The sequence below is a fragment of the Bos javanicus genome, chromosome 1 (genome assembly GCF_032452875.1).
Source record: "Bos javanicus breed banteng chromosome 1, ARS-OSU_banteng_1.0, whole genome shotgun sequence".
NCBI classification, from domain to species: Eukaryota; Metazoa; Chordata; class Mammalia; order Artiodactyla; family Bovidae; genus Bos; species Bos javanicus.
Window position 1 is genome coordinate 153,060,168 of NC_083868.1, and position 23,027 is coordinate 153,083,194.

A 23,027-nucleotide genomic window follows, 5' to 3' on the forward strand; every position below is an offset into this window, starting at 1 on the left:
GGAAGAGAGACTGTAGAGCTTCTTGCTTCTTGGTATAAGACACTTCCCACAAATGCCGAGAATTTGCATGGGCTTCCAGAATGACTTTCTACATCACAGAGCAAGAGGAACGTTCAGGCCCAGGGGAAAAACAAAGAGTGGTGAGATAAACTAGGGTCCTTCCTCCTTGGGGTAAAAGTTTGGTGGATGAGTTTGCAGCTGCAGTTAGCTTTTGGCTCTCTGGACAGTGGTGCCTTGGTTGACCTCATGTATTTCAGTTAGCTGGTGTTTGTTGACAGCTCCATTGAAACTCAAATGCTTGACCACCTAGGGCTTAGAAAGGCTTAGGAGAGGATTGACCTCAAGTCTGCCTGTGAGTTAAAACTCAGTTCACAAGTGACAGGATGATGGAGTGAGTCCTTTCCTCGCTCCTTCCAAGTCAGACAGGGAAGCTTTGCTATTTTGCCCTAAGTGAATTCCAAGAACTCTAGATACATCTGTAGGTTCGAAACACAAAGCTAAATATAAGACTTTTTTTTTCTTTTAATCACTCCTTTTCAAGTCTCTCAACTCCAATTTCTTCCTAATTCAGCCCTGACCAAGCAGCTGCTCTGGTCCATGAGAATAAAAAACAAAACAAGGAAACATCTTTCATTTCATTCATTGACATTTTAATCTTCATCTTTACCCAAAATGTATTCAAAGAGGCTTATGATAATCACTTATGTAACTGGCTAAAATAGAAGAAGACTTCAGAAAGGAAAAGATGGTGTTGGAAACTGGGGGTAATACAGTTATTAGAAACGAGATTTACGTATGACTCTGAGCCTCCAGCGAGACGGAGCAAAAAGAGAAACTTGACGGACTTTAGGGTGATCATTCTCTGATGCAAAGGGATGTCCACCTTTTATCAAGGACAGAGCTGAAAGCTCTGGGACAAACAGTGCAGCCACTTAGCTGCAGTTCCCTTTCTCGTCCTGTTACAATTGCCAAGGTGGCACAACTTGATGGGGCTCCTCAGAGTTCAGCCGCACGGCTTCCCTGGCTCTTGATTCTGAAATTCCACAAAATGCTCTGTCAGTTGCCAAATCCATCCGCTCTGCATGGCTCTTTCAACAGTAAGCAGACCTGGGAGCGCGTCCCCCTGAAATCCTTGCCTGTACTTCTCAGTTTCTTAGGTCAGTGCACAGTGCTCCAAAGTGGCGGAGGCCAGGGGTCTCAAGTTACCATTACCTTCCAAGACCCTTGCTGTAAATATAAACCCCATGACCCTTCAAGCCAAGGCCAGTCAGTGGAGGCCACAGATTAAAGCAGATCCTTGAATGCCAGGACCACTCTGGCCCTCTCCATACGGGCTGGGCTCATGCCAGCCCTGGCTGTCTCCAAGGGGGATGGAAATTGATGGGAGTGTAAACAGCATGGCTGGCATCTCTTTCCCAGAAATATTCCTTTTCTTAGACTGGTAGCTGCCAGCCAGTCTAAGACTTCTCTTACCAGTCTAACTGGGTAATCCCTGAGTTCATGCCTAACTCATTCCAAGATACAGCTTTTAGAAGAAACTGTCATGAAAGGCCAGTTTCATGCCTCTCACTGCCATGAATGGCCATGAAAGGAAAAAAAATGTGACTGAGATATGACTAGGTGGAGGGCAGCTGCTGGTACACCTGAGTGATGCGGCTAAAGGCAGGGTTTCCAGCCTGTACCGAAATCTGTACCAATTTCCCACAGCGCCCTCTCTGAGGTCATGTAGTCCCGAGCCATGCAAAAAATCTGGGATGAAATACAACGCCAACAGCTACAATAAATGAACAACTAAATCTAGTTGCAGGACTTCGCTGAGAGACACCATGTACTCATAAACACACACGTGCACACGTGCACACATACACACACACACACACACACACACATGCTTTAACATCAAGGAGACTTCTGGGGCTTGACAATCCTGGTTTCTCAAGACAACCCAGTTTCATGATCCAGGTAGGAACCAGAGCTAGACCCTAGAGCAGGGGCCCGTGAGCCCTCTACAGTTGTACACAATATTTTGTATATGTGCATATGATTATTTTTCAGAGGAGGGATCCATTGTTTTCCCGTGATTCTCAAAGGAATCAAAGACCTCCAAAGAAGTCAAGAGCCATAGCCCTAGAGCATTACAGCTGAGAAAGAAAGGCCTTTCTGGGAAGTAGTTCTGCCTCCCGTTTTACAAATGAGGAAGCTGAGGCCCAGAGAGGCACAACAGCTACCTCAAGATCACACAGCGCATTAGCGGCAGAGCTGAGCCCAGGCCACCACTCCTCTGTCTCTCAGTTTTGTCCAGAGAGGGTGTGTGTGTGTGTGTGTGTGTGTGTGTGTGTGTTTGTATTTTTTATTGGACAGAGAGATTTTTAAAGAAGGGCGCAGGAATATTCTTTAATGAAATGGGCCCCCAACTCCCTGTGGAAAAATGTATTTTCTAGAACAGTTCTGTTCAGTAGAAATAGAATAGGAACCACAGGTATAAGTTAAATATTTCTAGTAGTCCCATTGCAAAATAAAGAGACACATGATATTAATTTCAACAAAATATTTTAGTAAACCCAATACATCCAGAATATTATCATTCCCACACGCGATCAATACGATAATTACTGAGATGGGCACACCATTTTTCATACTAAGTCTTCTCAATGCAGTGCATGTTTCACACTTACACCACATCTCGGTTCAGACACCCGATATTTTTAGGAGCCCAGTAGCTAGCTGCGTGACTGGTGGTTGCCGTATTGGGGGCTGGTGTCTAAATTATGTTTCTGCCCCCCCAGCAAATGGGGGTGTGTATCCCTTCTCTGACCTCACGGTTCCTTCCAGGAGCAGGGTGGTGTCTCCAGTCCTAGACGTGATTGACTGGAAGACTTTGCAGTATTACCCCTCCGCGGACCAGCAGCGAGGAGTATTGGACTGGAAGCTGGATTTCCACTGGGAGCCTTTGCCGGAGCATGAGAGGAGGGCCCTCGCCTCCCCTGTCAGTCCCATCAGGTGAGGCTCCTTCCCCAGCCGGCTTCACCACTGCCTCCCCCACGCGGGCTCAGCAGCGGGCGGCCTCGGCATAGGGTGGCCTGGGCCAACCCGGGCTCTCCTCCTCTCCTAGCAGGTTCAGTTCAGTCCAGTGGCTCAGTCGTGCCTGATTCTCTGCAACCCCATGGACTGCAGCACACCAGGCCTCCCTGTCCATCACCAAGTCCCAGAGCTTACTCAGACTCATGTCAATTGAGTTGGTGATGCCATCCAGCCATCTCATCCTCTGTTGCCCCCTTCTCCTCCTGCCTTCAATCTTTCCCAGCATCAGGGTCTTTTCCAGTGAGTCACTTCTTTGCATCAGGTGGCCCAGTATTGGAGTGTCAATATTGGAGCTGCCTGCTGCTGCTGCCGCTAAGTCACTTCAGTCGTGTCCGATTCTGTGCGACCCCATAGACGGCAGCCCACTAGGCTCCTCTGTCCCTGGGATTCTCCAGGCAACAACACTGGAGTGGGTTGCCATTTCCTTCTCCAGTGCATGAAAGTGAAAAGTGAAAGTGAAGTCGCTCAGTTGTGTCCGACTCTTAGCGACCCCATGGACTGCAGCCCACCAGGCTCCTCCGTCCATGGGATTCTCCAGGCGAGAGTACTGGAGTGGGGTGCCATTGCCTTCTCTGTTGGAGCATCCTAGCAAGTTACATAATAAATAAGCGGGGGATCACAATGATACTTACCTTCTGGGGGCTGGGAGGTCTGAATGAGCTAATACATGAGAAGCACACAGAGACTCTCAGGCCCTCAGGGATGAGTATTATTATCCTCACATTGCTTCACGAGTGGAGTCCGGCGAAGTTTCCAGACCCTGAAAGTAGAAAGCAGAAGCATGATATTTGGGGTCTCAATCCAGCTCCATCTCACCAGGAAACTCTGGAGTTTCCCAGGCCTCAGATGCTTTCTTGGTAAAAGGGAAGAATTCAGCTGGGTAAATGCTAAGACACCAGAAGCTCTGTGGTTTGCTTCTCCCGTGTTTGACTTTCAGACAAATATCCTATGTTTAACATAGGATACGTTATGTTTAACATCTAGTCGATGTTCTAGAGAGCTTCTGCTGTGTAACAAACCGTCCAGACTTAAGGGTGTGGAAGAGCTTTTATCAGGAGCCTGGACTCTGGGTTGTGAATTCTGAAGGCAGCTCTGGTGTTGGCTGTTTGCTCCGTGGTGTCCAGGGCCTCAGCAGAACCAGACTAGACCGGCTGGAAATGACTCAACAGCTCGGGTCAGGATTCCCCAGAGTCTGATGGTGGCCATCTCTGGGACCCAGTGGGAGCTTCTTCCCTGTTCTCTCCATGAGATCCCTGCAGGCGGGTCCCTGGGGCTTCCTACACCCTGGCCCTGGGTTCAGACAGCAAGGGTCCCAGAAGAGCCAGGCAAAGCAAGCTGTAATCTCCTACCCAATTAAAAAAAATAACGTACTGAGGTGAAATTCATATAATGTAAAATGAACCGTTTCTAAGTGAACAACGCAGTATATTCTCAGTGCTGAGCAAACATTGCGTCTTCACAGTTTGAAAACATCTCCCTTTACTAAAGGCAAGTCCCTTACTTGCGTCTCCCATTGTCCCCATTCTTCAGCCACTAGCAATCCCCAATCCACTGTCCGTCTCCATGGATTTATCAATTCTGGATATTTAATACCAAGGGACTCACACGTAGGTGACCTTTTGTGTCTGGCTTCTCCCATTTACCGTGATGTTTCAGAGTATGTACCCCCTTTTATAAGCAAGTCTCAGAGGTCACCCGGGGTCACTTCCTCCACAACCACAGGCCACCCAGCTTCCCAGGAGGGAGATGTGGCCCTAAGTCGCAGTGGGGTTGATGTCACATTGTAGACAGAGCCCAAGGAAGAAGGATTCTGGCGCCGCTGACCTGCCCAGCACCAAGCAGTCACCTAAGCTGTTTCCATGTGCCTAGTCTATGGACATAAAGTGAGGTGTTAGTCACAAACAGGGCTTCCACGTGTCTGCCCGAGAGCGTATGACTCTAACAGCTGACCTCAGCCACCAAGATACGTAAGAAATATTTTTTTATTTTCTACTAACTGAACTTAGGTAATTTTCCTCTTGATCCCTGTTTCCTAACGGCAGAAAACTTCTGGACAAATTAGGTTCAGTGATAGCTTAGTCCTCTCGTCACTGAATTTGTCATCCAGGCGTGTCCACCCTCCCATCCCTCTGGGGTGGACTTTGGGCTCTTGGCTTCCATGGGGGATGTTGGTGGGAAGGAAGGGCTCCACTTCAGGCTCTGGCAGTCCTGTGTCAGATTCACCATACACGTGCGCTTTCACTGGCCGTGGCCGCAGAGGGGGGCTGGCTCGGGGGTCCCGCTGGCCTGCACCCTCCACATGGCTTCTGCCGAAGTCCCACATCTTCTTCCGGCCCACACTGGCATGCTGATGGTCCAGGAGCCTCTAAGGCACTGCATCTACCACCTGCCTCCCCGGGTACCACCTAGACCCTATCTCCTAGGGCCAAGGGCCATCAGGGGGGTCCTGAACTCCCAGCACAGCCAGCTGAGAAGTGGGCTATGTACCCTCTACTGTCTCATCTCCAAACAACAAGCAAGGGATCCTCCTCCTCCAGGAATTGCCCTGAAGGTGTCACGGTGGATACGAGACCTTTCTGGGGATCTACCTGAATCTCTGTGTCTCAGTCTCCCCACAGGCTCTATCTTCTCTCCCCGGGCCAGAGGATCTTATCTAGTTTGGGCATAGAAAATCCTGGCTCTGTGAGGATGAGCCCTCACCTTAGGCCTAGACTGCAGGCTTGCTGTTAGACTTGAAAACTCAGAGTCTGCTGTCTTTGTTCTTGGTTTTGGGGCCACGTTGTAGTCAGCTCAGCGGTCGTAACAAAAAACCACAGGTTGGGCGGCTTCACCAATATGAGATTTATTTTCTCCTGTTGCTGGACCTCATTTAGCCTTAATTACTTCTTCGGAGGCCCTATCTCCAAATACAATACACTGCGGGTTAGGGCTTTGACAGGTTAATTTGGGAGGGACAAGTGGGGAAGGGTCATGGTGCTGAGATGCAGGTGTAAGGGGTGGGGTGCAGAACCAGCCATGTTTTACCTCCTTCCGTCATAGGTGTGCATCCTGAAAGCACAGGGAGCTAACTCTATCTGACTTCATTACTGGCCTGTCAGTGCCTCTAAGCCCCTGTTTCATGCCAGACACTCTCCTGAGGGCTGTGAACCCAAAAAATCGAAAGAGAAGTTTCTGGACCTCTCTGAGTTATGGTGCGGGAGGATGGTAGATCTCAGCATTATGAGGAGTGCTGGATAGGTGGGTCCACAGAAAGTTAAGAGAGGGGCCTGCCTGAGGGAGAAATTTATTCTGCTCCAGCCAAAGCCAAGGGATTCCATTCAAGAGAACAGACTTCTCAGACGACCTTTGCCCAACCTGAGGCAAAGGCTCCTTGACTCCAGGCACCAGTCCTCTCTGGAATCTTCTTTTAGGCCTCAGGGTCTCTCTGATGCCCAAGGTCACTGTAGTCACTTTGACCCACCCAGTTTGACCTACCATTGGCCAAAGTCGGCGCCTCTCCTGTTCCAGCCAAGGAGAATCCAGTCACCTTTGCCCAGGGCGGCTGCTCCTTCCCTGAGACCCAGCTGCTACCCGGCCCCTGTGGAGGCCTCAGGCTCCCTGTGCAGGGCCCAGATCGCTTTTCACACACATTAATACATTTTTAACTGTGTCTTCCCCACCCTGGATACTCTGACTTCATGGCTTCTCTCATCAGTCTTGTGAGAGAGCATGAAAGAGGAATTAGGATGATGTTGGGTACTGATTATATACAGATGCCAAGAAAATTCCAGAAAGGATATCATCATCTGTACATTTGCAAATGATAGTATTAAGTGATATTTATTGAACATGTGCTTAGTTAATGCTATAAACATATTATACATATCAGCTGGCTCAGGGGTAAGAACCTGCCTGCCAATGCAGGAGACGCAAGAGACACAGGTTGGATCCCTGGGTCATGAAGATCCCCTGGAGGAGGGCATGGCAACCTACTCATTTTCTTGCCTGGAGAATCCCATGGACAGAGGAGCCTGGTGGGCTTCAGTCCACAGGGTCACGCAGAGTCCGACACGACTGGAGTGACTTAGCACGCACATAATTCTGTGCAGCAGTTACTGTTACTAATTACTATTATTAGTCCCATTTCCCACATGTGAAAATGGAGGTACACAGAGATTAAATTAGACATGAAGCCTCCAGAGGTTGCCCAGTTGCATGAAGTTGTTAAGCGGTAGATCCAAGGTTAAACTTGGAGGCCAGCCTCCTGCCACAGTGCTTTTCGTGGCTCCACTCTGCTGTATTTTACAGACAAGTTTTAAATACAATCTGTCATTGCCAGGTACATAAAGGCTATACAGATACCCATGTCAGTTCAGGACAGGGCTTGCTGCCAAAGGCATCATGAGGAAGCACTTGAGTTTCAGAGATCTTTGGGTTTTGGCAAGCAAATGTACTTCACGTGACATTTCTTTTAGTCCCCCAAAACTCTTATTATGAAGCACTGTTATTGTCCCCAGTTAGAGGTGATGAAATTGAGCCCAGAGTGGTCATCTATCTCATCCAAGATCTTACAAATTGTAAGTGGTAAAACTGGAAATAACTACACTACTGGTTTTTAGTGTGGTATAACTTCATGTTTTTAATAGCCCAAATGTCAGTAGTTTTGTTCATGTAAAACTATTGTCTTGGTAATTAAAAAAATCTGAACTCTGAGTCATCCACTCCTGAGGCATACCCAGAGTTTGGCCATAGTGAAATGTGTGCTCTTTTGAATGAAGAGATTCTGATTCCGAAGGCTCTGGCTCTGTCCTCCTCAGGTAAGCTCTTCTAAAGGATGTTGCTGTCATCCTAATTCCCTCACTCAGGGATTCCAGCTTTCTGTGTTTTTAAGGCACGTGTATTTCCCCCAGAGCGGCTGGGGACCTATCTATTCCAGAGTCCCTGTGGAATTCGTCTTAGGGGGTGCGTGATCGTGAAGCAGATAAGAGTGTGAGGTCAAGAGTGAGCGCAGGAAGAGGCCCGCTGGCCGCTTTGGTCCAGGCCTGGTGCTGCTGCCCTCAGGGCATCTTATTTTAACCAAAGTCTTCTTCCCAAAGACCTCACCAGAGAGGGGGCCCTTCCTGAAGAAGCAGAGTCCCAGGATGCGGTATAAAATGTCCAGGCGGCCGGAGCTCTCCTTTCATGAAACCCCGGGACTTGTGACATGCTCACTTGGCTCCAGTCTCGAAACTAAAAGCCTTGAGGTCTGACTGAGCCCCGAGTCCATTCTCTGGGCCCCTGGAGCATCCCCACCTGCTGTCCCCACCCCCAGGCACTCCGGGTTCTGAACTGCTGTCTGTTCCCACCTTCTCTTCCCAGAAGCCCCGTGGTGCCTGGCGGGGTGGTGGCCGTGGACCGACATTACTTCCAAAACACCGGAGCGTACGACCCTCTCCTGTCACTGCAGGGAGGTGGAAACCTCGAGCTGTCTCTTAAGGTATGTCCTGGGCCACGCGAGGCCCCGGAGGTTCTCTGGAGCCATGTGTAGGGTCACAGCTTGGAGGTCAAGGATGCTGCTTCAGACAAACACAGAGTCATCATCAGGGGGGTGTCCCACCCTGCTTTCTCCTCCTCTGTCCTCTCTCTTGACTTCATCACAGTTTCCCTCCTGAACCCACTTGTTGAGCCCGCTCATAGGAAAAAGCATGTCTTCAGTCATCTCCGCCTGACGCAGAACTTCCTAGACGTCCTCCGAGGCCAGCAGCCTTAGCACCTGGAGAGTTTTCACCATGCCCACTGGCCGAAGCAAATACCACACAGTTCTGTGTGCTTAGTTTGATCCGAACAACGTAATGGGACTTCCCTTGTAGCTCAGTTGGTAAAGAATTCGCCTACAATGCAGGAGACCCAGGTTTGATTCCTGGGTTCGGAAGATCCCCTGGAGAAGGAAATGGCCACCCACTTCAGTATTCTTGCCTGGAGAATCCCATGGACTACAGCCTGTCAGGCTCCTTTGTCCATGGGGTCGCAAGATTCAGACACGACTTAGTGACTAAACAACTTAATAAATTAATAAGTATTTGTCCAAACAGCATAGCCCCACTGTGCACCACACAATTTCTCAAGCCTTGGATCAGATCAGACCCTCCACCCTCATTTCCTCATTGATTTTTAGCCTGGTTTTTCACCACAGCAACCCCTGAAAACCCAACCCAGCGAAGACACAGAGCATTGAAAGTACAGCAATCTGAGACTGAAATCAGTTTGCAGAACATCCAACAGGTGTCATTGCGTTTCTCCCGAACGTTGGAAACAGCCCACTCAGCTGTCTGGGTTTGCTCTGGCACCCTGGGGTGCCTTGGCACACAGTTTGGAAAGCCCGTGGTTTGCCTGCTTGGTGCCTTTTGGTTCTGCCTATCCTAGGCAGGTTTTTGCTTTCCTCTTGATTGCCAAGTAGGGAATAAGAGACTTCCTGTCAGATGAACTCCAGGCACTTGGGAGTAGGAGTGAGTGGAGAGCAGGGAAACTCCCAGAAGTAGGAAAGACTGAGGAAAGCTTGCTTTGATCTCCACAGGAATGGCTTCTGGTAACTTTGCAGCAGGAGACTTCACAAACTTTTAGAGATTCCCTGGCCACTAGGGGTACTCTTTCTCCCCAGGAAGCAGCCTTGGGAGAGTCCAGGTGTTAACAGCACGGACGCATGCTCTAAGTGCTGAATCTGGGCATATGTTTCAGGAGCAGGGCAGGGACATTCAGGCAGTTGCAGGGGTTCAGTTCAGTGGCTCAGTCGTGTCCGACTCTCTTCGACCCCATGGAGTGCAGCATACCAGGCCTCCCTGTCCATCACCAACTCCCAGAGCTTACTCAAACTCATGTCCATTGAGTTGGTGATGCCATCCAATCATCTCATCCTCTGTCATCCCCTTTTCCTCCTGCCTTCAATCTTTCCCAGCATCAGGGTCTTTTCCAATGAGTCAGCTCTTTGCATCAGGTGACCAAAGTATTGGAGTTTCAGCTTCAGCATCAGTCCCTCCAATGAACACTCAGGGTTGATTTCCTTTAGGATGGACTGGTTGGATCTCTTTGCAGTCCAAGGGACTCTGAAGAGTCTTCTCCAACACCACAGTTCAAAAGCATCAATTCTTCGGCGCTCAGCTTTCTTTATGGTCCAACTCTAACATCCATTCATGACCACTGGAAAAACCATAGGCTTGACTAGACAGACTTTGTTGTCAAAGTAATGTCTCTGCTTTTTAATATGCTGTCTAGATTGGTCATAACTTTCCTTCCAAGGAGTAAGCGTCTTTTAATTTCATGGCTGCAGTCACCATCTGCAGTGATTTTCAGATCAGATCAGTCGCTCAGTCGTGTCCGACTCTTTGCGACCCCATGAATCCCAGCATGCCAGGCCTCCCTGTCCATCACCAACTCCCAGAGTTCACTCAGACTCACATCCATCGAGTCAGTGATGCCATCCAGCCATCTCATCCTCTGTCGTCCCCTTCTCCTCCTGCCCCCAATCCCTCCCAGCATCAGAGTCTTTTCCAATGAGTCAACCCTTCGCATAAGGTGGCCAAAGTATTGGAGTTTCAGCTTTAGCATCATTCCTTCCAAAGAAATCCCAGGGCTGATGTCCTTCAGAATGGACTGGTTGGATCTCCTTGCAGTCCAAGGGACTCTCAAGAGTCTTTTCTCCAACACCACAGTTCAAAAGCATCAATTCTTTGGCGCTCAGCCTTCTTCACAGTCCAACTCTCACATCCATACATGACCACAGGAAAAACCATAGCCTTGACTAGACGGACCTTGGTTGGCAAAGTAATGTCTCTGCTTTTCAATATGCTATCCAGGTTGGTCATAACTTTCCTTCCAAGGAGTAAGCGTCTTTTAATTTCATGGCTGCAGTCACCATATGCAGTGATTTGGGAACCCAGAAAAATAAAGTCTGACACTGTTTCCACTGTTTCCCCATCTATTTCCCATGAAGTGATGGGACCGGATGCCATGATCTTCGTTTTCTGAACATTGAGCTTTAAGCCAACCTTTTCACTCTCCACTTTCACTTTCATCAAGAGGCTTTTTAGTTCCTCTTCACTTTCTGCCGTAAGGGTAGTGTCATCTGTATATCTGAGGTTATTGATATTTCTCCCAGCAATCTTGATTCCAGCTTGTGCTTCTTCCAGTCCAGCGTTTCTCATGATGTACTCTGCATATAAGTTAAATAAACAGGGTGACAATATACAGCCTTGACGTACTCCTTTTCCTATTTGGAACCAGTCTGTTGTTCCATGTCCAGTTCTAACTGTTGCTTCCTGACCTGCATACAAATTTCTCAAGAGGCAGATCAGGTGGTCTGGTATTCCCATCTCTTTCAGAATTTTCCACAGTTTATTGTGATGCACACAGTCAAAGGCTTTGGCATAGTCAATAAAGCAGAAATAGATGTTTTTCTGGAACTCTCTTGCTTTTTCCATGATCCAGTGGATGTTGGCAATTTGATCTCTGGTTCCTCTGCCTTTTCGAAAACCAGCTTGAACATCAGGAAATTCACGGTTCACATATTGCTGAAGCCTGGCTTGGAGAATTTTGAGCATTACTTTACTAGCGTGTGAGATGAGTGCAATTGTGCGGTAGTTTGAGCATTCTTTGGCATTGCCTTTCTTTGGGATTGGAATGAAAACTGACCTTTTCCAGTCCTGTGGCCACTGCTGAGTTTTCCAAATTTGCTGGCATATTGAGTGTAGCACTTTCACAGCATCATCTTTCAGGATTTGGAATAGCTCAACTGGAATTCCATCACCTCCACTAGCTTTGTTCGTAGTGATGCTTTCTAAGGCCCACTTGACTTCAGTGATTTTGGAGCCCCCCCAGAAATGAAGTCTGCCACTGTTTCCACTATCTCCCGTTGTTGCCAGGGTGTGACCCCTCAACCCACAGGTCCTGGCCTGGGATCACCGCCCTGGTTCTCCCCACCTATCCCTCCCCCTTGCCCAGAACTCTCAGATCAGGAAACTGTTCCACCCTGAGAAGTAGCGTCACTGTGCACTCGTGATGCCCCAGGCATTTTGCCAGCTCCTCCCAGGGTCCCTCGCGTCCCACGTTCCTGGAGAGGAGCACAGAGATGTGTGTTTTCTCCTTTCCTGGCAGACCTGGCTCTGTGGGGGCTCCGTGGAAATCCTGCCCTGCTCCCGGGTGGGGCACCTCTACCAAAATGAAGATGCCCACTCCCAGCTTGAGCGGGAGGCCGCCCTGCAGAACAAGGTCCGCATCGCTGAGACCTGGCTGGACTCCTTCAAAGAAACCTTCTACAAACAGAGTCCAGAGGCCTTGTCCCTGAGCAAGGTAACGGGGGGGGGGAGCCCAGCAGAGGCTTCTGTGCCCACCCAGGGCCCCCTCCGCAGCTGGAGGCTGGGCCAGAAGCACCTCCCCTCCGCCTTGAAGGGCAAATAGAAGCTTCCAGCTGGTACTTCCATGGGGGCCCTCTCAAGGAGTTCCCTCTCCCAGCGGGGTTGTCCTCTGTCTCTCCCAGCGTCTGGGCGGGGCGGGGGGTGGGGGGAGCAGTGGGAGGGGGATGTGCTCACAGCTCGAATCCCCGGATGTCTGTAGCCTCGAATCCCCGGATGTCTGTGGGACGGGGTCTGTCATCATGGGACAGTCTGTTATCACATCTAAGGCTGCGACCGTTCATCCTGGGCCCAGAGGAAAAACTGGGTGGGGAGTAATTGTTGAGATGGGCCCCCGAGGGCCCTTTCATCCCAGGGAAAGTGTTCAGGGCTATGCAATTACCCCAAGACGTGAAATAAATAGAAGCCTAAACGTAAAGGACCTCCCCTCAAAGGCCCAGAAAAACAAACCCTTCAAACATTTGATTAAATGTCCACAAACAGGGCATTTTCAACTGGCCCACGACCACTCAGCACAGTTCTGCTGGCAGGACACATGAACACTGCTTGGCGCGGGACGCAGCCCACGGTCACGCGCGCTGTCCGCCCCCCTCAGCTCCCTCCCAGACCCCGTCCCTCCCCTACGTGAGCTCTGATGTAAAGCCGCTTTCTCCGTGCTGCCGCCTGTGTCTCCCCCCTCCCCAGGCTGAGAAGCCGGACTGCACAGAGCGCCAGCAGCTGCAGAGGAGGTTGGGCTGCCGGACCTTCCACTGGTTTCTGGCCAACGTCTACCCCGAGCTGTATCCACTGGAACGCAGGCCCAGGTTCTCCGGAAAGGCAAGGCATGAGAAAGACAAAGGGCAGAGGAGGAAACGGGCTGAGTGGCTTCCCCAGCCAGGGCCTGGCTCTCCCCCAACCCCGGGCGCCCAGGCCCGGCCCAGCGGGGCCTCCCTGAGGAATGGCTGGGCTGTGCTGCAACCCACCACAGGGCCCCTCACCCTGGGGTGCGTCCACGTCCTTCAGGAGGCCCGGCCCTTAGGATCGCTGGCTTGAGCTTGACCTCCCTCGCTTCTGTGGCCCCGACGTGGGCCTTGAGGGTCACTGCGGAGAGGGAAGGAGGGGAACGCTGCTGACAGAGGGCGTCTTTGCGCGGAGGGTGGGATTCACCCCCGTGTGTCTGCTTACAGCTCCACAACACTGGACTGGGCTTCTGCGCAGACTGCGCGGGGCAGGAGGCGGCCCCAGGCTGTGCCATGATGCTGGCCCCCTGCAGGGACGGTGAGCCGCAGCAGGTGGGTGGCCAGCGCGCCCAGACCCCCAGGGGGTCTTTGCCGGGGTGCCCCTCTCTTCCTCTGGGGGCCTCTCCTTTCCCGGGTCCCGCGTCCTTCACTATGCCTGGTCCCCCACTTTTGTGACCCGCCCCCCAACCTGTCCCCAGCCCCTAGCCCAGATGTGGAGCCGTCAGAGAAGGCGAGCCTCTGAGCTCAAGGGAAAGGGTTGGGCTGTTTAGCCAGTGCGTTCGGCTGACAGAAAAGGAAACAGAGACTTGGAGGGCGGCTAGCCCAGGGGCGACCAAGGCAGGTGTCTCCAGAATCGCGGTGGGTAAGGGGCGGTGGGCACAGGGAGGTGGGCAGAGGCTGTTCTCACTGAGGAGCGCCTGCCCCTGCCACATGCATGTCTCTTGTCTTGTGTGGAAGTGGATCCAGTATTACGAGATCATCCAAAAACATAAAAGACACTGGAAATCCAGAATTCATGAAAAAGACTCCCATTTAAAAAAAAAAAAATGTTTACTTACTGGCCAAGCCTCACAGTGTGCAGGATCTTACTTCCCCAACTAAGGATCAAACCCATGCCCCCTACAGGGGAAGCGTGGAATCCCCACCTCTGCCCTGCTAGGGATTTCCTTTTTTTCTTTTTATTGGAGTGTGCTGCTGCTACTGCTGCTAAGACGCTTCAGTCGTGTCCGACTCTGTGCGACCCCATAGACAGCAGCCCACCAGGCTCCCCCGTCCCTGGGATTCTCCAGGCAAGAACACTGGAGTGGGTTGCCATTTCCTTCTCCAGTGTATGAAAGTGAAAAGTGAAAGTGAAGTCGCTCAGTCAAGTCCGACTCTTGGCGACCCCATGGACTGCAGCCTACCAGGCGCCTCCGTCCATGGGATTTTCCAGGCAAGAGTACTGGAGTGGGGTGCCATTGCCTTCTCCATTATTGGAGTGTAGTTGATCTACAATGTTGTCTTAGCTTCTGGTGTATAGCAAAGTGATTCAGTTCTACATATATACATATTTATATTCTTTTTCGGATTCTTTCCTGTTGTAGCTTATTACAGGATATTGAATATAGATCCCTGTGCTATACAGTAGGGAGGGCCTTGCTGTTTATCTATTTTATATATAGTAGTTCGTGTCTGCTAATCCCAAACTCCTAATTTATCTGTTCCCCCACCTTTTTCCTTTTGGTAAGCATAAGTTTGTCTTCTCTGAATGTGGGTCTGTTCCTGGTTTGTAAACATGCTAACTGAAGTAAGTCAGAGAAAGACAAATATCTTAAGATATCTCTTATGTATGGAATCTAAAAGATGATGCAAATGAACTTATTTACAAAATGGAAAAGTTCATCATTTAAATTAAAAATCTATAATCGGAGATCAAAGAAAACTTATGTGCAGGCAAATTCCCACGAGGGCACCTTTTTGAAACCAGTTCAAGACCATTAGCCAACTAGAACCAGAGACGGGGACAGCGGGTGACCAAGCAGGGTCTGTGGGCACAGAAGCCCCAAGGGAGCGAGGAGACCCCAGAAAGCGCCCCCTGTTTACAGCGGTCCCTCAGCCCTGTGACTGTGACTGTTCCTGAGATTCCGAGCTGCTGGCGCTGAGTCCTGCCCGAGTAGATACGCTTCGTCTTTCAGGCATTTAATACGGACCTCTGGGGGCCAAGACTTCCAGGCCAGAGGGGGCTCTTAGGGCAACACAACAGCCGTGTGTGTGTGTGTGTGTGTGTGTGTGGTGGGAGAAAGGGCTGGATTTGGGCAGACAGCCTCGTGGCCTCAGCGCCCCCGCCCCACTTGCTGGAGGAGAGGTCACCCAGCTGGCTGCAGGTCTCCGAGGAGCAGCTTCATTCAGCACTCAGCATGTGGTCTGTGAAACTCCTTCCTCAGGGAAAAGGACTTGCACTCCACAGTCAGAAGGGAGGCAGAGGGTGGAAATGCCCCTGGGGAAGGGAGGGGAACAGCTCTCCTGGGGCGGGTGCACTGGAGACCGTCTGTCCATGGATTCCTGGGGGCTCCCTCCGCAGCGAGGCTGGACCCCGGGGTAGCCGGAAGGGCTGGCCGCCCCAGGACAACAGAAGCTTATGACCCGCTGCTGCTGCTGCTGTGGCTGCTAAGTCACTTCAGTCGTGTCCGACTCTGTGACCCCGGACAGAGCCCACCAGACTCCTCTGTCCGTGGGATTCTCTAGGCAAGAATACTGGGGTGGGCTGCCATTTCCTTCTCCAGCTTATGACCTGAGGGGCGGCCAAAGAGGGACGATGAACACGACTGGGGGCAGGCACTCTCCCACAGGGGGAGGGTCTCCTTGACCTGAGGTCCTGCAGGTGGGCGCACGCGGCTGGCGGGACGGACTAGGAGATCCTCGCCGAGTGAGGGGGAGGTTAGAGGCAGAGGGTGCTTCCAGCATCATGTGGGCTCCTGGCTTATCAGGAAGGGCTTCTGTGGGAGGGCATTTCTTCTCTTCAAATTCCCATCACACAAATACCTGCCCAGGTAATGGGACGCCCCTGTGACTTTGGCCGAGGGTTGGGGGGGGGGGGTTCACTTCTTTTCACAGCTTGGATAATAACCTAAAAAGTCTAGCCCACCCCCAAGTCTTTCTGCTTTGAGCCTGTGATGGGGCTGTTGCATTAAGCTCTTCTACCCCAAAGGCCTATATTAAAAGCGAACAATAAAGTGTGAGTTCCTGGAGATACTGAGTCAGATAAGCCCCCGAGAGCCTGGGGCCAAAGCAAGAAAATGCTTTCAAGGGTTCAGCCCTGCAGGCAGGATCAGCGAGGCTCTGGGACCCCAGGCGAAGGCCTTGGGCCTGCAGGACTTGTTGGGAAGCAGGCAATCAGGATCCCTTTGTCCCCTTCTGGTTTTACTGTCTACCAGTGTTCTAGAATCACCAATGGGCACTCCTGGCCCAGAGGACAGAGAGAGAGCGGTAGGTGAGGAGGCTTTATGACCGTGGACGCACCTCACCTTCTGGCTGTGTGACGTCAGGCAGGCTTCTTAACCTCTCTGGGTCTTGGTTTCCTCATCTGCAAGTAGGGATAATGGTCTCCCTCATGCAAGAGGAATGTTAGGTTTGGGAGTTAAGATTCTTGGGCTTCCCTTGTAGCTCAGTCAGTAAAGAATCTGCCTGCAGTGCAGGAGTCCTGGGTTCGCATTCCTGGGAAGAGTCCCCTGGAGAAGGACATGGCAACCCACTCCAGTATTCTTGCCTGGAGAATCCCATGGACAGAGGATCCTGGTAGGTTCCCAGTCCCCGGGGTCGCAAGAATCAGACCCAACTTAGTGACTAAACCACCACCAAGATTCTTGGTGGGAAGGTGGGGATTAGCAACGGCTTCTGTATCAAGAAAAACTGTGAACTTGCTAAGCTGAAACCACCATATGCTGTATTAAGAATAAGAAGAAACACACTCTTTTATGTATAAGGAACTAAGTTTATAGCAAAGAGAAATCTCCAGGGACCCTCACAAAACACAGGGCATCCTGCATGGCTTCACCTGGAAGTGAAAGGAAAGTGAGGGTCGCTCAGTCCTGTCTGGTTCTTTGCGACCCCGTGGACTATGCAGTCCATGGACTTCTCCAGGCCAGAAGACTGGAGCGGGTAGCCTTTCCCTTCTCCAGGGGATCTCCCCAGCCCAGGCATTGAACCCAGGTCTCCCACATTGGAGGCGGATTCTTTACCAGCTGAGCCAACTGGGAAGCCCAAGAATACTGGAGTAGGTAGCCTATCCCTTCTCCAGCGGATCTTCCCAACCTGGGAATTGAACTGGGATCTCCTGCATTGCAGGTGGATTCTTTACCAGCTAAGCTATGAGGGAAGCCTGATGGCTTCGCCTATGTTGCGGTAAATAGAATAAGGGAGAAGACTGTCAGAATGTATAAATGTGAGTGTCACGGTAACTGGAGTGAGGTGGTGTCAGAGGTCAGGGCTAGTCCAGCTTGGTATCTGTGAACCTGACTATGAGACAGAGCCTTGTTGACTCCATCGGAATCTGAAGCTTGCCCCCAGACCTCGGCCCTGTTGCGGTGAGCTCTCCTTCCCTTATCCAGCTTTGGACAGGGTCTCCTTCTAGTGGTGCTAACGGCCATTCCCCTGTCCCAGCGCCTGGAGCACACGGGCCGGAGCACCATCCGCTACGGCGGCCCAGGGCACCTGTGCTTTGACGTCAGGCGAGAGCAGGTGATTCTCCAGAACTGCACCGAGGGGGGCCCTGCCATCCACCAGCAGCACTGGGACCACCAGGAGGTGAGTGACCCACCCAGGAGGAGCTCACGGGGCCGCTGGCGGGCACGTGTCTGCCTCTTCCGAGAGGTCAAGTATTACCGCACAAGCCTGTGTCCCTGGGGCTGAACTTAGTGGCTTGGCACTAAGGCCTCGGAGGGCGGTGAAGCCAACCTTGCAGCCGAGTTATCCGCCAGCATCCAGAAGGGTGCTAATTTCCCAGGTCTCTGCGTTGCTCAGTCTTCATGCACTGGAAAAGTGGAGACCCCCTAGCTTTAAAGTTTATCCGCTTTAGGCCTCGAGTAGGACTGTGGGGCGTGTTACAGACACTGTCAAACCCCGTGGGTGGTGTGCTTTTAGGAGCAGAGGAAAGGCCCACCTCCTGTTCCACAACCAAATAGATGATGGCGTAGATTGTACTTTCTTCCTTTGCTAATTTCGTGCTGAGCGTTTCATCATTTTCGTAAGACTTGAATTCCCGTTACCCCAGAGAGAGGCTCTAGCTCCTTTCTAGAGGTCAGCATCCAATAAAGAGGAACTAGGAGGAGTCTAAGTATTTAGGCAGAGTGAGCACTTTAAGGGTTGGAAGGAGACAGTATTAACAACTGTCTACATTGTTTTTCCTTCACCTCAAATCCCTTCTGACGTGAGCTAGGGTGTAAGGACATGAAAAAACAAATTAATACACACATCTTTTTAAAATGTCTTATCTTCACCTTTTGCTTAGAAATAGTGGAGGTTAAATAACTAATCAGAACTCCATGCATCAGCGCTCTTAAAGCAGGCTGTGAAAGAGGAAAATCATATAGTCTAAGACTTAAGCTGAACTCACAAGAAATATTGAGAACAAAGCTCTTGGGGCTCTGGCGACAGGTGAGCCCAGGGCTCAGGGGGCCACACGTGCTCAGAGAATTCGTGGAAACCAAGTTAAGGCCCTTTATGAATGATCATAAAGGATCATTCTAAGCAAGGCCTCTGGATAAGATAGATTTAGAAACTGCATTTAAGCATAATGTGTAAAAGATTAGTGACTAAGATATACCCAGCATCTTTCAGGCATTAGAAAGTAAGACTTTAAAAAAGTATTCTCATCCAGCCATAAAAAGAAATGAGGTACTGTTCATAGCAACACTATTCACAATAGTCAAGAGGCGGAAGCAACCCAAGAGTCCAGTGATTGATGAATAAATGAACAAAATACGCTACATGCATACAATGGAATATTATTCCATCTTAAGGAAGAAGGAAATCCTGTCATTTGCTTCAACATGGGTGAAACTTGAAGACATTATTCTAAGTGAAATAAGCCAGTCACAAAAAGGCAAATACTATATGAGCACACTTAATATGAGGTGCATAGAGAAGTCAGATTCATACAAACGGAAAATAGAACGGTAGTTACCTGGCCCGAGGGGAAGCAGGGAAAGGGAAGTTCTCATTCAATGGGTATTGAGTTTCCGTTTTGAAAGAAGAAAAAGTCCTGGAGATCTGTCTCATCACAATGTGAACATACTTAACACGAATACATTTTACACTTAAAAATGGTTAAGGTGGGAAGTTTTATCTTACATATTGTTGTCGTTTAGTTGCGAAGTTGTGTCTGACTCTTTTGCAACCCCACGGACCCTAGCTCACCAGGCTCCTCCGTCCATGGGATTTCCCAGGCAAGGACACTGGAGTGGGTTGCCATGTCCTTCTCCAGGAGATCTTCCTGACCCAGGGATCCAACCTGTGTCTGCTGCTTGGCAGGTGGATTCTTTACCTCTGAGCCACCTGGGAAACTTAGGGCTACATAAATTATATTACATAGTAGCCAAAATACTCCAATTCCCTATCAGGCCAGCGGACAACCCTTTTATCGTTCTCTTAATGACTAGCACAAATTTTAGGCATTTCTTTCTTTGCTGACTGATTGTGAGGGTCTGACTAGTTTTGTTTATATATATATATTTCCTTTTCTTCTCTCCTTTCAGAATGGAATGATTGTTCACATTCTCTCTGGGAAATGCATGGAAGCTGTGGTGCAGGAAAACAATAAAGATCTGTACTTGCGTGAGTGTGACGGAAAAGCCAGCCAGCTGTGGCGATTTGACAGCGTCAGCACCGTGGATGAACGGTGAAGGCCACCCTCTGAAGGAACACAGAAGTGTGGCCGTCGCAGCCCAGCCCAGGGGAACTGCAGCGGCACGTGCCGTCCATGAAGCGGGCCGTTTACGTGTGTGCGGTGGCGAGAGCAGAAACGCAAGCTCCATGCGTGAATACGGAAAGTCTTTTCTTCCCGCCCCTTATTTCACAGGCCACTGTCTCTTTTAGACAAAAAATATGGACCCACTGTCTCCTTGTCTTCATCACTGGTAGATGATCATGGCATGGTACAGAAGATTCTTGTTTTTTCCCCCCACTGAGCACTGTACAATTCCTTTTATCTCTGACTAAGAAGAAGGGGCTTCTCTGGTGGCTCAGTAGTAAAGGATCCACCTGCCAATGCAGAAGAAGTAGGTTCCATCCCTGGGTTGGGAAGATCCCCTGGAGAAGGAAGTAGCAACCCACTCCAGTATTCTTGCCTGGAAAATTCCATGGACAGGGGAGCCTGGCAGGCTGGAGTCCATGAGGTCGTAAAGAGCTGGACACGACTGAGCGACTAAACAGCAGCAACAGAGGACAGAGGCCTGGCAACACCTTCAGGACGCAAGATTCCTACTGATCAGTTTATTCTAAACTGCCTTACCCTGGACTGTCCGGTGTTGACAACCATAAAAATTAAAGTGTGAAGAAGGTACAAAGTTCTGACATCCAAAAACTTGAGAATAAGTTTATGAAGACAAATTTCATGTTCATTGGTTGAACCATAGCTCAGATGAAGGAAGCAAGCTACTCAGAGAAAACAGGATTACAGAGACTTTTACCCACTTTTCAGCTCAGCCTAGCAACTGCAGAGAGTCAGTAGACCTGGAGTAAGATGTTTTCATGTTAATGAGAATTTTCTTGGGACTTTCTACCTCCATTCACCTTTGCCCTCACTGTTCTCTAGCTTGATTAACTATAATCAGATTCTCATGCAATACGCTTCTCTGTAGTCATTGGTGTTGGGTCAGCTTAGACTGAACACTCCCACTAAAAGGAAGTGTGTACAGTTGAGAAACTCCTGATGTCCTGTTACCAAGTTTGCGTTGACTGGATCAGAACAAGCAACTTTTGCAAAGAGGCAAATCTCCCTGGGAGGGAACTGCCAGCATCTGAGTCAAAATTCCTTTGAGAGGAACTAGAGTGGGGTGTTGATGTCCATGAGGTTGAAAGGGCTGGGTCTGAACCCCCAGGAAATGTCTGGTTACCCGCAAAGAGGCCCACGTCTGAACATTCAGCCATAGGAAGAACACATCTTCCTCAGGGCAGAGTCCATGCTGGTGAAAGCCAGATGTCTCTCTTGCTGTGACTTGGCCCACCTAGATGGGACTTAAGGGTTGTTGAGTGGGGTTGGTTCTGTGATTAAGAGGTGGTGCCCATTTCTCTTCCAGATGGAGTTCCCTCTTCACACGGTCAGCATATGAATCTCCCCTCAAAGATGCTGGTCTCCTCTGGGCTGTCTCGGGATGCAGTGTGTTTCAGATAACAAACACTGAGCAGGAAGTGAGGGCTTCCAAAAAATATCCGTCATACTGCGCATCTCTTCTCCACCTGTTGAGGTTAATGGCACGCTGTATTTTTCCTTCCTCAGAATATACTCTAGACTTGGACAAACAGCCACTGGCCACATGTGGCTATCTAAACATAAATTCATTAAAATTAAAGAAAATTTAGGCTCAGTTCCTCAGTAGTACTGGCCACATTTCAAGGACTCAAGAGCCACTATGTTGGAGAGCACAGATAATAGCTCTCCATCCAATAGCTCTCCATTTCATTCCATCATGAAAACAGGCCTGTGGGATAGCACTGATCTAGACAGATTCATCATCCCATGGAAAGAAGAGATTCAGCCACCATCTTCTTCTTTCAGACTTGTTTATGTTCAACACAAATTCTCCTAATATCCTGAGGCCGAGACAGAGCTAAAAATTCTCACATGACAACCTTGGGAAGGGTGTTAATCATTAAAAAATAAAAGCTAGACTAGACTTCTATTTTAAAAATGAACATTGGTATTGGCATTGTTTGGTATTTAAAGTTGCTGGAATAAATTAATATAATTAAATGAAAGGCTGAATTGAATTGTATAAGTTGTGCTTGACAGTAATTTACAAAAGGACCCAGATGGCTTATTGCTTAATTGGTTGAACAAAGTAAGAATGTGGTGTTTCTTGCTTCCTTAAACATCCCCATGATTTATTACTTTATTACAGAAATGGCTGTCAACTCAGTCCCTGGCTGGTACTTAAAGACCCTTAATTTAAACAAAACAGATGCCTCCACTTAATTCTCAAAGAAATTCAACCTTCTCCTCATCATAGGGTAATAGTATTCAAATCCTCTCCTCTATGGACTCAGTTCTGATTTTATCTACAGCGATCAATTTAAAAGTAGAGAAATCTGGCAGTCAGAAGATTTGATTCCCAAGAGTTTCACTCGTCCATCTGAATTTTGTAAGACTTTATTGTTTGGGTTTTAAGACTGAATTCACCATCATTAGTAAGCAATGATCTAGATAGATTCATCATCCCATGGAAAGAAGAGATTCAACCACCATCTTCTTCTTTCAGACTTGTTTATATTCAACACAAATTCTCCTAATATCCTGAGGCTGTCCCGCTGTGGGGACAGAGAGTTCTCAGCCAACAATGTTAGAATCAAACACTCTTTGTGCTATTTCACAATGAAAGCAGATGTCATCCCTAGAGGGGCCCTGATCTATTTCCTCTTTGGTCTCAATGCATTAATCCCACTGGCCAATTTAGAATCGCAACTCCCACGAACATCAGAAAGTCCCCCAGGCCCGAGCTGATGGTGTGTCAGTCACTGTGCCAGAATTTGACATCATTGGAGGTCACGTTATCGTGCCCACCTCAAGTGGAGCCTTCCGCTTTGCACTGAGAGGCCATGAAAAAGCCAGTTGGGCACCAAACGACCTGGGACCAGTCACTAAATCTGGACACTGCCGTGGGCGGCTTGATGG

At 49.6% G+C, this 23,027-nt stretch overlaps 1 protein-coding gene across 3 annotated transcripts in view; it reads left to right on the forward strand.

The window, feature by feature from the left end:
- The window catches only part of GALNT15 (polypeptide N-acetylgalactosaminyltransferase 15), a 46,788-nt gene extending 24,662 nt beyond the window's left edge, over window positions 1-22,126 (forward strand). For all 3 annotated transcript variants that reach the window (XM_061425160.1, XM_061425174.1, XM_061425168.1), the window contains 7 exons: window positions 2,833-3,000; window positions 8,419-8,536; window positions 12,187-12,381; window positions 13,128-13,259; window positions 13,610-13,714; window positions 17,801-17,944; window positions 19,894-22,126. In XM_061425160.1, coding sequence (XP_061281144.1) covers window positions 2,833-3,000; window positions 8,419-8,536; window positions 12,187-12,381; window positions 13,128-13,259; window positions 13,610-13,714; window positions 17,801-17,944; window positions 19,894-20,040 — 1,009 coding nt within the window. In that variant the 3' untranslated portion in view covers window positions 20,041-22,126. The remainder of the gene's footprint in view (window positions 1-2,832; window positions 3,001-8,418; window positions 8,537-12,186; window positions 12,382-13,127; window positions 13,260-13,609; window positions 13,715-17,800; window positions 17,945-19,893) is intronic.
- Window positions 22,127-23,027: the final 901 nt, after the last annotated feature.